The following is a 15,010-nucleotide window of genomic DNA, read 5'->3' as shown; positions in this document are numbered from 1 at the left end:
ACAGCTTATTTGTGTCTACCCTATAAAGCTCCTTCAAGATCTCTCTTTTTTTATGAGGCCACCCCTCATACACCTGAACTCCAGAGAATACAGGCCCATTTGACACAGCATCTCATCACAGGACCAGCCTATGTCCCCAGGGACCATTCAAGTTTTGCCTCCAGTGCAAGTCAATCTTTCATTAACTATGGAGAACAAAATTGCTACCAGCAGTCCTGGTGTTGTCTCAAAATTGAGAGCTGTGGTAGTCATACTGCATACGAGGGTATTACGGTAAGGCCCCTGTACTACAGGTACGGGGGTAGATCCCTACCTGCTGGCTCTGCCCAGTAGGCAGAGTATAAACGTGTGGACTCTCTGAGCTGCAGCCATTTCGGCAGAAGCTGCGGGAGACTCCACATCTCTGCGTAATAAAGCCTTGATTACTCTCTACTCTCGTCTCGTTGTAATTGATAGTGCATCAATTTATTATGCAGAGATTTTAAAACGATGGATCTCCTCATCAAGCCTGATTGCATGCAGCTGCACCCTCAAGCAGACAATGCCAAGTCAGCCTTCACACATTGGCTAGCTTGCTTTGAGGCCTACATAGGATCTGCGACTGACCCACCCTCAGAGGCACAGAAGCTCCAGATCCTCTACACGCGGCTGAGCTCAGATATCTTCCCCCTCATCCGGGATGCGCTAACATACGCTGAGGCCATGGCGCAACTGAAGGAGAACTTCACTCAGCAGACCAACAAGATCTACGCCAGGCATCTCCTCTCCATGTGGCATCAACTCCCCGGTGAGTCTGTGGAGGATTTATGGCGTGCCCTGCAACTCCTAGTGAGAGACTGCGATTGCCAGGCCATCTCGGCCTCTGAACATTCGGATTTGCTACTTAGAGACGCATTCGTTACAGGCATAGAGTCGGCCTACATCCGCCAGTGACTCTTAGAAGGGACTACCCTCGACCTTGTGGCGACCAAGAAACTAGCGCTCTCGCTCACGTTTGCCTCGCACAATATTCAAGCGTATGCCCCCGATCGTGCGGTCCACCCCTCCTGGACATTGTGGACCCTGTCAGTGAACGCCCTACCGTGCACCCCATCAGCGACTGCCCCCAACCAACCCCAGGCCTGCGCTGCGTGGCAACCACACAATCCCGGGGGACCCAAGTGCTACTTCTGCGGCTGTCAAAGCACACCCGACAACGCAGCCCGGCGCGGAGCACGCTCTGCAAGGGCTGTGGTAAGAAAGGACATTTTGCTGCTGTGTGCCAGGCCCGCTCGGTCATCGCCGTGCCCCAGCGCCCCCCATGTGCGACCCCCGGGCGTCGCCATCTTCCTCCCCACAGACCACGTGTGGCCCGTGGGCGCCGCCATATTACTCCCCTCACAACACGTGCGGCCCGTGGGTGCCGCCATCTTCCTCGCCATCTTGCTCTCTCACCTCACACGTGCGGCCCGTGGGCGCCACCATCTTGCACGCCCCAGGACACGTGCAGCCCGTGAGAGCTACCATCTTTCCCACCTCAGGATCCCTGCTCGTCGGACACCTCATCGGGCTGCTCATCGTCTGCAACCGCCACCGACCAACCACGCCTGGCCTCGGTTACGATCGTCCAGACACGACCGCACAGCCTCGCGACTGGTGTCGACAACAGTGAAGATCGACGGGCACAAGGTTTCCTGCCTTCTGGACTATGGGAGCACTGAGAGCTTCATCCACCCGGATACGGTAAGGCGCTGCTCCCTCACGGTCCACCAACCAGAGAATATCCCTGGCCTCCGGATCCCAGTCCGTAGCGATCCGGGGGTACTGCACTGCCACCCTCACCATCCAGGGCATAGAGTTCAGTGGCTTCTACCTCTACGTCCTCCCCAACCTCTGCGCTGCCTTGCTACTTGGCCTGGACTTCCAGTGCAACCTCCAGAGCCTAACCTTGAAATTTGGCGAGCCCCTACCACCCCTTACTGTATGGGGCTTTGCGATCCTTAAGGTCGACCCACCTTCCCTGTTTGCAAACCTCACCCCGGATTGCAAACCCATTGCCACCAGGAGCAGACGGTACGGTGCCCAGGACAGGACCTTCATCAAGTCTGAGGTCCAGCGGCTGCTGCGGGAAGGTATTATCGAGGCCAGCAACAGCCCCTGGAGAGCCCAAGTGGTAGTGGTAAAAACTGGGGAGAAAAACAGGATGGTCGTTGACTACAGTCAGACCATCAATCGGTACACACAGCTCGACGCGTACTCCCTCCCCCGCATATCTGATATGGTCAATCAGATTGCACAGTACCGGGTCTTCTCGACAGTGGACCTGAAATCTGCCTACCACCAGCTCCCCATCCGCAAGGCGGACCGCCCCAACACCGCATTTGAAGCGGACGGCCGCCTTTACCATTTCCTTAGGGTTCCCTTCGTCACTAATGAGATCTCGGTCTTCCAACGGGAGATGGACCGAGGGGTTGACCGGTACGGTGCGGGCCACTTTCCCGTACCTGGACAATGTCACCAGCTGTGGCCATGACCAGCAGGACCATGACACTAACCTTTCCAAATTCCTCCACACCACCAAACTCCTTAACCTAACCTACAACAAGGAGAAGTGGGTGTTCAGCACGCACCGATTAGCCATCCTCGGCTATGTGGTCCTGAACGGAGTTCTAGGGCCCGACCCCGATCGCATGCACCCCCTCATGGAGCTCCCCCTCCCCCACTGCCCCAAGGCCCTCAAATGATGCCTGGGGTTCTTTTCGAACTATGCCCAATGGGTCCCAAACTATGCGGGCAAGGCCCACCCACTCATTCACTCCACCGCTTTCCCACTGACGGCCGAGGCTCACCAGGCCTTCAACCGTATCAAGCCCGACATCGCCACAGCTGCGATGCACACGGTCGACAAGACGTTACCATTCCAAGTCGAGAGCGATGTATCAGACGTCGCTCTGGCCGCCACCTTCAACCAGGCAGGCAGGCCCGTGGCATTCTTTTCCTGCACCCTCCATGCCTCCGAAATTCGGCACTCCTCTGTCGAAAAGGAGGCCCAGGCCATCGTAGAAGCTGTGCGGCATTGGAGGCATTACCTGGCTGGCAGGAGATTCACTCTCCTCACTGACCAACGGTCAGTTGCCTTCATGTTTAACAACACACAGCGGGGCAAGATCAAAAATGATAAGATCTTGAGGTGGAGGATCGAGCTCTCCATCTCCAATTACGAGATTTTGTATCGCCCCGGTAAGCTCAACGAACCCCCCGATGCCTTATCCCGAGGTAGATGTGCCAGCGCACAAGTGGACCTACTCCGCACCCTGCATGACGATCTCTGTCACCTAGGGGTCACCAGCTTTTATCACTTCATAAAGGCCCGCAATCTGCCCTACTCCATCGAGGAAGTCAGGGCTATCACCAGAGACTGCCAGGTCTGCGCAGAGTGGAAACCGCACATCTACCGGCCAGACCATGTGCGTCGTAGTCCCAGTGCTGAGGGATTAAAGGTTTTGAGAGTCTTCCCTTGATGGAGGAAGTGGAAAGGAGGAAATATATCCTGCCTCCTCAGCAGGGCAGGAAGCCATGGAGTCGCACATTCATGATCTGCCTGCTACTTCCACTGGTCATTTACTGCGCACATGCTAATCCCCTCACCAGCATTGCACCAGGCATAACACACCCCAAAAGGGTACATACGTTCTAGAGACACCATTTTGGGAGATCTAAGAGCACTGTGAGCAGTCAAAAGCTGGGTGCAAATGATCCCAATGTCAAACCAAACTCGCCAGATTTGTATAATTTCACACCTTGATCATTTTATTTTTGCTAATCTGTGAAAAGTTGATTATTTTCTGAAAATTCCATCCATAATTTTTTATGGGATGTTAGATTAAATGATAACCATAATTCATTCGTAACACAAAGCATGTGAAAACAATTGCACATTCTCTATATTTGAAATAATAAAACAATATTTTGTTGCAGAAAGACAGAACTATGCAGTTACCGTTTCAGAACTGTCCTTTACAGATGATCTAAACAACTCATCCTCAAGCTTGTATCAAAAGCTCTCAAATGAATTTAAGATTCTGGTATGTAATTGAATAACCAACATTGTAAAATCAAAGTGTAATTTTTTTAACAGTCTGCTGTGGTTTGTGAATCTTGCCTTTCATCGTGTACAACCACGCCGGGCATGGCGGAATCCTCCACTGGCCGACACGGAAGGAAAAAGTGCCCCTCAGCACAGGCCTGCCCACAAATCGATGGGCCCCGATCACAGACCAGGCCACCGTGGGGGACTCCGGGGTCGGATCCTCCCGCGCCAACCCCCGAGGACCGCACCAGCCAACTTACCTGCCAGGTCCCACCGGTGGGACCATGTCCAATCCACGCCAGCGGGACTGGCGAGAAACCGACGGCCGCTCCGCTCATCGGGGCCCGGAGAATTGCCGGGGGAGGGGGGAGCAGCCGCTGCCAACAGCCCCCGACCGGCATGGCGTGATCCCGCGCCTCCACTCCTGTCCCAGCTGGGGGTCGGAGAATTTCAAATGCAGGTTCATGTTGTTATGGGAGTGGTGTTTTCAGAACCCCAAAATGTATCATGGAGTTCAACCAACCTCCACTTTAATGTATTGTTGCTTTTGAAGCACACGGCTTGTTCTCCAGGTGTGGTACTACAATTATGGACACGTGGGTTTTTAAACACAAAACAATGTTTATTCCATGAATTCAACTTAACTTTCTTAAATAAACATTGGATCCCTTTACACCCCTTCAAAGATAACCCCGAAAATAATACAACACTAAATAATCCCTCAAAATGTTTCTTCAAACCTCCAAAAGACTTAACACCTTTAAACAGAAACACATCAGGTTAAAGAGTTATGAGTTTAAATCACCCAAATGATTCAGACATATTCTTTCCTGGCAAAGATCACAGCAGATCCAGCTTACTGCAAACACAGACATACCCAAGCTCTTTTCTTAAAACTGGCTTTCTCCTTTCAAAACAGCTCACAGCAATCAAGCCAGGCGCTTTTCAGCTGCTTTCTCAAACTGAAATTAAACACTGCAAAATGGCTGAGCTTAAAACCCAGCTCCACCCACAATTTGACATCACTTCAGTAATATGAACTGCTCCATTTCTTAAAGGTACATTTCTTAAACATCCATTTCTTAAAGGTACTCTCACATGACAATGTGTAGTATGTAATTGTTTTGATTTAGATAAAAATTAGTTTAGTATCTCACAGTGGACACAAATAATAACAATGATAATAATGATTTTTATTGTCACAAGTAGTCTTACATTAACACAGCAATGAAGTTACTGTGAAAATACCCTAGTCATCATATATCGGCGCCTGTTCGGTACATGGGAGGGAGAATTCAGAATTTCAAAATTACCCAACAGAACGTCTTTCAGGACTTGTGGGAGGAAACCGGAGCAACTGGAGAAAACCCACGGGGAACATGTAAACTCCACACAGACAATGACCAAAGCCAGAAATCAAACCTGGGACTCTGGAGCTATGAAGCAACAGTGCTAACCACTGTGCTACCGTTCCACCCATAAAGAAGCGCCCTGACAGGGTCTTGAACTCTGGACCCTCAGATTAAAAGTCTGATGCTCTACCAACTGAACTACCACAATTTGAGTTACTGGGTAAAAACAGTTTTGAACAAAACATTTAGTAGGAATTACATGGTTCATTAACTTTTCATGCCAGTTTCTTTGTGGCTTTCTATTTTAAATGTAACCATGGAACATGTTCCAGCAAGTGATGTATCTAGCACAAAGTATGCAAAATGCAGATTTGGACAGGTTTTTTAATGCTGTATTAATATAATTTATTGGCCATCAAAGTGAACCAGACTTGATTCTATGGAAACCTCCACCTCCTTCAGGCACCATGCTCGATGAAAATAATGGCAATTATGGACTTCCATTAGATTGTTGCATCATTATGCTTGGCAAAATTCCAGTGGTTTTTGTTGCTTTCTGCAGGAGTACTGACCAGGAAACTCTCCCACGCTTATGGCCTGTCACTAGGCATGTTGGGTTTACAGGCTGATGGTCAACATGCTTGGATGGCACGTGGTGCAGTGGTAAGCACTGCTGCCTACGGCACTGAGGATGCGGATTTGAATCTCGGCCCTGGGTCACTGTTCGTGTGGAATTTGCACATTCTCCCCATGTCTGCGTGGGTTTCACCCCCACAACCCAAAGATGTGCAGGTTAGGTGGATTGGCCATGCTAAATTGCCCCTTAATTGAAAAAAAAATTGGGTATTCTAAAATTTAGAAAAATATATTTGGCCACATTATCAACACACCTTCCCTGACCAGAAACCTTTCACGTTGCACCTGAACCTGGATCTATTAGGCCAGAGGTGGGGACACAAACCACTGTGCCGCAAGACCTCCCTACTGTGGGATGTTTGTATTAAATGTTTTGCCACTTTAGGTTTAAGCATAGATACATCCTGGATCCTGGTGGATTTATTTACCCATCACGTGCTCTCTAATTTAACTCTGTCATCAATTTGGTGGATAATTGAAAAGAACCTGCTGCAGTCCAGAACTATTTTTTTCACAACTGGTGATAAATTCTTCCTGCATTGATTCCTGTTATGGTTGTATTCCTGCATTTTCAATGCATTGTAATTATGAGGGAGCACAGCAGTAACACCATTATGTGACAGGGCAAGTAATCAAAGGCTGGACCAATGACCAGGCAATGTGCGATAAACTGCACTGTGGAATCTGCGGGGGGGGGGGGGGGGGGGGGATTTAAATTCAGTTAATTCAATAAAAATGTGGAGTTAACAAGCTGGCATCAATAATGGTGACCATGAAACTGCTGGACTATTCCAAAAAGCCATCTGGTTCACTGATGTCTTTTAGTGAAGGAAATCACTGCACTTGTCTCATCTGGCTGACATCTGGCTCCACCTCCTCAGCAATGTAGTTCACTGTCCTGTAGCAAACCAGGAATAAATCCTGTGAATTTATCCTGTGAATAAATAAATACAATTTGGCATTAAACCATTGCTGTTAAAATGTTATTTAAAGAGATAATATTCAACTACCTGGTGAGCTCCTTTTTGGCTGTAGGTAATAGTTCAGGAGAGTGTAGTTCTAAATGAAAATGGAGCTCAATTTGGGCATTACCATACTGTGGTTATTGTGTACCTATCAGCCAAAATGATATCCCTATAAGTCTGTAATCAGTTCAAAATATACAAATAGGTGGATTCTCAAGAGTGCATTGATAATGCTGTAGTTATTGGTCAGAGGACCTTGTAAAGTTTTTGAAGCTCCATCCAATGGTAGATATGAGTTGCTGCAGGTTGTGACTCTGTGCCCAACAGCTTTGAAATGCTAAATCCTATTGAGATGCGGCCTGGAGGCATTCCAGAACGGTGATGTCATTGAATGGTGAGTGGTGATAAGGAATGTGTGCCATAACACAGTCAATTTCATAGACCATCATTTTCTGTCAAAAATGCCCTGGGGTTAGTGACACGCACTGTTATTTATCTGTAAATGATACTGCAAATTTGCACAGGAGCATCTGTGTGATTAAAATCAAATGTCCAAAAGTTTCTGTCTGCGATCCTTTGCTGCATTATTAACTACACAAAAGCAGCAACTCACTGCCTGCCTCAATATTGACATTCTTTGAATAGGGTGTGGTTGTTCTCTGCCTCGCTCTAACCAGATGGCTTTGATGTGTAGTGTTGATCAGAGAACGAGTCTTGTAAACTAACAAAACTATTTATTAAACACTACAATTGGATTTGTCACTTCTCCTGAAGAAATAAACAGGTTTATTAAACAAAAAAATATATACTCATCTAGCATCTAACTCACTAATTCATTATTTACTCTCTTGCTCTCTCACTATATTTAGTACTCCTAGCCAGCTCCTGCTCCTACCACCTACTCTAACCCACAAGGCTCAGCCTTATCCCTTATATACTTCTAACATTGCTCCGCCTAGTGGCTGTCTGTACACATTTCATTAACACTTACATGACCTTCGTGTATCATAACACCACAGGGTGAAGTTCAAATTGAGATACAATTTCAGTATCCTTTTTATAGCCTTTTAATAATGATTACTGTGAATATTGATTTCTGCCAATCTACCTCCCAGGCACTGAAAATTAACGATTGCAATTGTGGAATATTTTACTGCAGGTTTTAATTGTTGGTGAGATTTTTAATGTGCGAAGATTTTATGTTTACTCATGTTGCTGATGTTTCCCTCATTGAGCTGTTTGCAAATCACACTATTAGCAACTTGTTATGTGGGAAACTGAAGACCTAAATCTGCAAAGTCAAATCTAACTAATTGTAATTATCATTAGTTGCCCTGTCATAACAAACTTGTGGCAGTCTATTGTAATGATATGAAAGCATTTCATTTTTGTACTTATATTCTTGTAAAATTAAAACCTTTTGCCACCTTTTTGCAGATGAGACATTTATTTTTACAGTGTAATCTTTCTAAATCTACTTCTACCTATTTCTCTAGTTGCAAGATGCCTATAAAAAGGTGCAACCTGGTGCTGAAGTAACCATTTTAGGATTCACGTAAGTAAGATTTTCTGAGGAGAGATTTTTCACAGTCAGTCGCATTATATTTTGAAGGACAAATGATATACAAGTAAAAGCTGGAAAGTGAACATGTCACAGAATAGAAACCTTTATACATTTTATTTTGAACACATGATGGTACTTTCTATTGATATTGTCTAGATCCCAAGATCCCAAATATCTGCTCTGCAATTAAAAAGCACAATTTTAAGATGGTTCACTATGTAAAAATCGACAGGACACTTTGATGCTACTTCCAGAAGGTGTGGACACATTCCCTTGCCACCTATAACCTGGGCACATTTGTCAGTGTTTTTTGATTCTATATTCCAGGGCATGAACATGATAAGTGCTCCCTCATACACAGTGCGGTGGCATACTGGTGAGCACTGCTGCCTCACAGTCCCTGGGAAATGGGTTCAAATCTGGCTCAGGTGACTGTCTGTGTAGAGATTGCACGTTTTCCCCATGTTTGCGTGGATTTCTTCCAGGTGATCCGGTTTCCTCCCACAATCCAAAGATATGCAGGTCAGGAGGATTGGCCATGCTAAATTGACCCTTAGTGCCCAAAGATGTGTAGGTTATGTGGGGCTACGGGGATATATTGGGAAGTAGCTTTGGTAGGGTGCTCTATTGGAGGGTCAGTGCAGACTCAATGAACGGAATGGCCTCCCTCTGTACTGTAGGGATTCTGACTTCTATGACTAGATGCAAATCCTGATGGTGAATTGGAGGGACAGTGACTTAGGTCCAAGACTGCAGTTTGTCACTTATGGTGAAGTGTGCTTCCTTGCAGATTAACATGTCCACATTCTCCATTAAATTATGAGTTAGCAGTCTTGCATAGGGAACTTTCAAAAATTATTTCATTAGATGTGAGTGTTGCTGGCAAGGCCAGCATTTATTGCCTATCCCTAAATAATAATAATAATAAAATCATCTTTATAAGTGTCACAAGTAGGCTTAGAGTAACACTGCAATGAAGTTATTGTGAAAACCCTCTAATCGCCACACTCCGGCGCCTGTTTGGGTACACTGAAGGAGAATTCAGAATGTCTAATTCACCTAACAAGATCGTCTTTTGGGACTTGTGGAAGGAGACCCAAGTGCCCAGAGTGCCCAGTGGAAACCCACTCTGACACAGGGAGAAAGTGCAGACTCTGCACAGATAGTGACCCAAGCCGGGAATCGAAGCTGGGTCCTTGGCAATGTGAAGCAACAGTGCGAACCACAAATGCCTTTGAGAATATGGTGGCGAGCTTCTTGAACTGCTGCAGTCATTTAGTGTAGGTGTACTCACAGTGCTCTTAGAAAGTGAGTTGCAGGATTTTGACTCTTGTCTCTTGGGCAGTCCCTTGACTTCAAAGGTGACTTGCCTTTATTCTGGAGAGGGGGATTCTGTGGTGGCTGAATAGTCTAATCCTGGATCCGCAGACTCTACCACAGGTTTGGCAGGTGATGTTTGTAGAAGTGGGTTGGACGCTCTGGATTCTGTGCTCTCTTTCCACTGTTTATGCTTGGCCTCTGCATGCCCCAGTCTATGAGATCAAGGTGATTGGCGCCTTCATGGTTGCGTCTTCTCCAGTCTGTGCATTCTAAGGCAAGTGATTCCCATGTGTCGATGGGGATGTTGCATTTCTTTAGGAAGGCTTTCAGTGTCCTTGTAGCATTTCCTCTGCCCTCCTAGTGATCGCTTACCATTGAGGAGCTCCGAGTATAGCATTGTTTCGGTAGTCTTATGTCAAGCATGCGGGCAATGTGGCCAGAACATCGCAGCTGGTTGAGCATGACCAATGACTTGATACTGGGGATTATGGCCTGGGAGAGGACACCCCTGTTGCTTTGCCAATCCTGCCAATGAATTTGAAAGATTTTGCAGAGGCAGCCTTGCTGACATCTCTCCATGGGTTTGAGGTGTCTGCTGTACATTGTTCATGTTTCTGATGCATCCAGGAGGCTGGGTATCATGGCTGCTCTGTCAACCATGAGCCTGGTGCTGGATTTGAGGTATCGGTCTACAAACACTCTGGGCTGGATTCTCCACAGCTCCGCGCCGAAATCGCGTTTGGGGTGGCAATGGGAATCAACTTTCCTGACGCAATTGGGCCCGGCGCTGGTCTGGCGATTTTCTGGGCCCCAAATATCCGCAAATGTTTCCGCACAGCTGGGAGGCCATTGTCAGAGGCCCGCCCAGCGATCCTCCGCTCCCGACCGGCCGAGTTCCTGACGTTGTGGAACTAACGTGCTATGGCCGGTTGGAACTCTGTCGTGGCGGCTGCAGACTCAGTGGCCGCCTTGATGGGGGGGGTGGAGGGGGGGTGCGAGGGGATCAGGCAGGACAGATCCTCGGGCACACGGCCGATCTGGGGGGGGGGGGGGGGGGGGGGGGGGGGGAGAGGAGTCTACATCTTCCAGATGCCTCCGCGGTCCGAATCCGCCAGGGCCCTTGGTGCGGTCACTGGAGGCTGCTGCAGTGCGCATGCGCGGACTTGGAACTGGAAGTGCGGGGGCCCGTATCTGCAGCTAAAGCTGTGTGAAGCACTCCAGCACCCTGCTAGCCCACTGAAGGTAAGTGAATCGGCTTGTATTTTTTCAGGAAACACGGGAGTGTAACGCCTGCATCTTTACGCCGGCGTGGGGACATAGCACATTTTGGGAGTATCCAGCCCTCTGGGGTGACCAAAGACCGCACTGGCGCATTGGAGTTGATATTGGATATTGTTGTCAATGCCTGCTAGCACCGAGAAGTGGCTCCCAAGATATGGGAATATGGAATTGATCCACATTGTCCAAGGGCTCGTCATGGATCTTAGAACATAGAACACAGAACTTACAGTGCAGAAGGAGGCCATTCTGCCCATCAAGTCTGCACTGACCCACTTAAGCCCTCACTTCTACCCTATCCCATAACCCAATAACCCCCCCTAACCTTTTTGGTCACTAAGGGCAATTTATTATGGCCAATCCACCTAACTTGCACGTCTTTGGACTGTGGGAGGAACAGGAGCATCCGGAGGACACCCACGCAGACACTGGGAGAACGTGTAGACTCTGCACAGACAGTGACCCAGCAGGGAATTGAACCTGGGACCCTGGTGCTGTGAAGCCACAGTGCTATCTACATTTGTTACCGTGCTGCCCAAACTATCTTGTTAGTTGTGATGCAGTTTTGTGTGGCAGGAGCAGCCTGGTAGAGAATCCTTGTTTTCTGGATGGTTAGTCTAAGGCCCATTCTCTGGTATGCCTCGGGGAATGCATCGATGATGGTTTGTAGCTCGGTCTCTGAATGTGCGAACACACAGGAGTCGCCTGCCTACTGCAGCTTAAGATAAGAGGTTGGGGTGGTCTTGGCTTTAAACTGGAGGCATCAGCGGTTGAAAAGTTTCCCACTTGTTTGGTAGGTTATCTCCATTCCAGAGGGGAGCTTCAGGGTGATGGGGTAGAGTGTTGCAAGGAAGATGAAGAAGAGCATTGGTGTAATGATGCAGCCCTGGTTGAACCCAGTGTGCACATGTATTGGGTCTGTGGTGGTTCCGGTTGTGACGGCCTCGGCTTTCATATCATCATGGAGCAGGTGGAGAACGGTGATGAATTTCTGCGGGCTGCCGAATTTGAAGAGGTTGTTCCATGATCTCTCACGGTTGACAGAGTCGAAGGCCTTTGTGAGATTCCTGGTGGCGGCACAATGGTTGATGTGCAGCACACTGGTTAGCACTGTTGCCTCACAACGGCGGGATCCGGGTTCAATTCCGGCCTTGGGTGACTGTCTCTGTGGACATTCTCCCCATGTGCTCCGGTTTCCTCGCACAGTCCAAAGATGCGCAGGTTAGGTGGATTGGTCATGCTAAAATTACCCAAAGAGTTCGGTGTGGTTGCTGGATCACAGGGATAGGCTGAGAGATTGGGCCAAGGTAGGGTGCTCTTTCCAAGAGTCAGTCAGACTCGATAAGTCAAATGGTCTCCTTCTGCACTGTAGGGATTCTATGAAGATCAGATCCATTGAGCCTCTTTTTTACATAGATTACATAGAATCTATAGTGCAGAAGGAGGCCATTCGGCCCATCGAGTCTGCACCGGCTCTTGGAAAGAGCACCCTACCCAAGGTCAACACCTCCACCCTATCCCCATTACCCAGTAACCCCACCCAACACTAAGGGCAATTTTGGACACTAAGGGCAATTTAGCATGGCCAATCCACCTAACCCGCACATCTTTGGACTGTGGGAGGAAACCGGAGCACCCGGAGGAAACCCACGCACACACGGGGAGGATGTCCAGACTCCGCACAGACAGTGACCCAAGCCGGAATCGAACCTGGGACCCTGGAGCTGTGAAGCGATTGTGCTAACCACAAGGCTACCGTGCTGCCCCGTGGGCAGGTGCACTGAAACACTGAGAGGAGGCAGTTGAGTAGTATTCACGTGATGACCTTTACTCTGTTGCAGAGCGGGGAAATCCCTCTGTAATTTCTGCAGTCAGACCCATCTCCTTTCTTGAAGATGCTCTCTTCCTTCCAAACAAGGATGATGAGGTTGTCTATTCTTGTCAAGAGTGCCTCTCTGCCACATTTTAAGACTTCTGCAGGGATTCCATCTTCACCAGATATCTTGTTTGTTTTCAGCTGTCAGATGGCTTTTTTGACCTGAAGGCGAGCTGGTGTTGCACTGAGATGGTGGAGGGTAGCGTGGTGTGGAATGGCCTCGAGGGCACTTGTGTCAAAGGCTGTGTCTTGGTTAAGGAGGTCCTTGAAGTGTTCCCTCCAGTGGGCGTTGACTGCCTCTTGTCTTTGAGGACATCTCTCCATGTTTGGCTCTCAGTGGGATCGAAAACTGGGTAGTCGGATTGCTGTTAGCAAGTGAATCCAAAGATTTTGACTCAGTTATGGTGAAGGATCAGTGATTATAGTTCCAGGATGGTGTGTGATTTAAATGGGAGTTGGCGTTGATCATGTTTCCATGCATTTATTGCCCTTGTCCTTTGAGATGGTTGAGGTCTTGACTTTGAAAGATGCTGCCAAAGATTGCTTCACAAGTTGCAAGCAGCGCACCTTTTATGTCCTTCACAGTGCTGCCACTGTATCTCGGTGAAGAAGAGAGTAAATCTTTCAGGTGGTGATAGGGTGCTGGTCAAATGGGTTGCTTTGTGCTGAATGGTGTTGAGCTTCTAGAGAGTGTTGTTGGACCTGCTCTCATCCAAGCAAATGGAGAGCTATTCCATCACATTCCTGATTGATGGTGAACAGGCTTTGGCGAGTCATAAAGTGAATTACTCAGTGGTTAGCACTGCTGCCACAAGGTGCCGAGGACCTGGGTTCGATCCCAGCCCCAGGTCACTGTCCATGTGGAGTTTGCAAATTCTCTCCATGTCTCCATGGGTCTCACCCCCATACCTCAAAGATGTGCATAGGGTAGGTGGATTGGCAATGCTAAATTGCCCCTTAAATTGGAAAAAAAGTGAACTGGGTACTTTAAATTTAAAAAAAAGTGAATTACTCACTGCAAAAGTATTAGCCCCTAACCTGCTCTTGTAACCACATTTTTATTGACTCATCCAATTATGTTTCTAGTCGGTGATATATCCAGGATGTTAATGGTGTGGACTCATTAATGGCATTGTCATTGTCAATCGATGGTAGTTAGTTTCTCTCTTGTTGGAGATGGACATTGCCAGGCACTTGTGTGGCGCAAAAGTTACTTTCTTTATCAGCCCAAACCTGAATGTTATCCAAGTCTTGCTGCAATTGGGTACAAATGCCAAATGAAAGGTAGTGTGAAGCCACCAAATATACACTTGTCAATTGGAGGCCACATTAACTTATTCAAACAGGGGCAGCATGGCGGTGCAGTGGTTAGCACTGTGACTGTGGCACTGACGACCCGAGTTTGAATCCCGGCCCTAGGTCATTGTCCGTGTGGATTTTGCACATTCTCCCTGTGTCTGACTGGGTTTCACCCCCATAACCTAAAAGATGTGCAGGTCAGATGGATTGGTCACGCTAAATTGCCCCTTAATTGAAAAAAAAATTGGGTGTTCTAAATTTACAAAACAAACTTGTTCAAACAGGGATTAACTGTGTTTAGGAAATGTTACCTTAATTGTCTTGGAAAGAAAATAAATAGATTGCATTCAAATAGCATCTTTCATGATCCCAGTGCTACAAGGGTTCATGAAAGGACGCAGTTTATGTTTATTAAAGTTTTCCTTATTAGATTTGCACATTAGTTGTCAAGCCAGCAATCACTGGATACCCTCTGCCTCTTCATGTGCTGTTGCTGCTGATAGATACACAGAAAGATTTACAGAAAAGAAGTAGGCTATTCAGCTCACATGTCTGTACCAGCCAGAGAAGACTGTTTACTTACCAACTCTCCTGAAGCTATTTAGTTTACCACACCTCAAATGCTTTTCCAAGTGTTTTTTTAAAAATACA

The 15,010-nt window shown here is 47.6% G+C and overlaps 1 protein-coding gene across 1 annotated transcript in view; it reads left to right on the top strand.

The window, feature by feature from the left end:
- Window positions 1-15,010, top strand: part of LOC119966825 (adhesion G-protein coupled receptor F1-like) — a 79,874-nt gene that overhangs the window by 39,848 nt on the left and 25,016 nt on the right. The window contains exons 5-6 of the mRNA XM_038798797.1: window positions 3,958-4,064; window positions 8,519-8,577. Of these exons, the coding sequence (XP_038654725.1) occupies window positions 3,958-4,064; window positions 8,519-8,577 (166 nt within the window). The remainder of the gene's footprint in view (window positions 1-3,957; window positions 4,065-8,518; window positions 8,578-15,010) is intronic.

Source organism: Scyliorhinus canicula, chromosome 6 (assembly GCF_902713615.1).
Source record: "Scyliorhinus canicula chromosome 6, sScyCan1.1, whole genome shotgun sequence".
In the NCBI taxonomy this organism is placed as follows: domain Eukaryota; kingdom Metazoa; phylum Chordata; class Chondrichthyes; order Carcharhiniformes; family Scyliorhinidae; genus Scyliorhinus; species Scyliorhinus canicula.
Note: the sequence above shows the minus strand (reverse complement) of the source record. Positions and strands in the feature narration are given on the sequence as shown.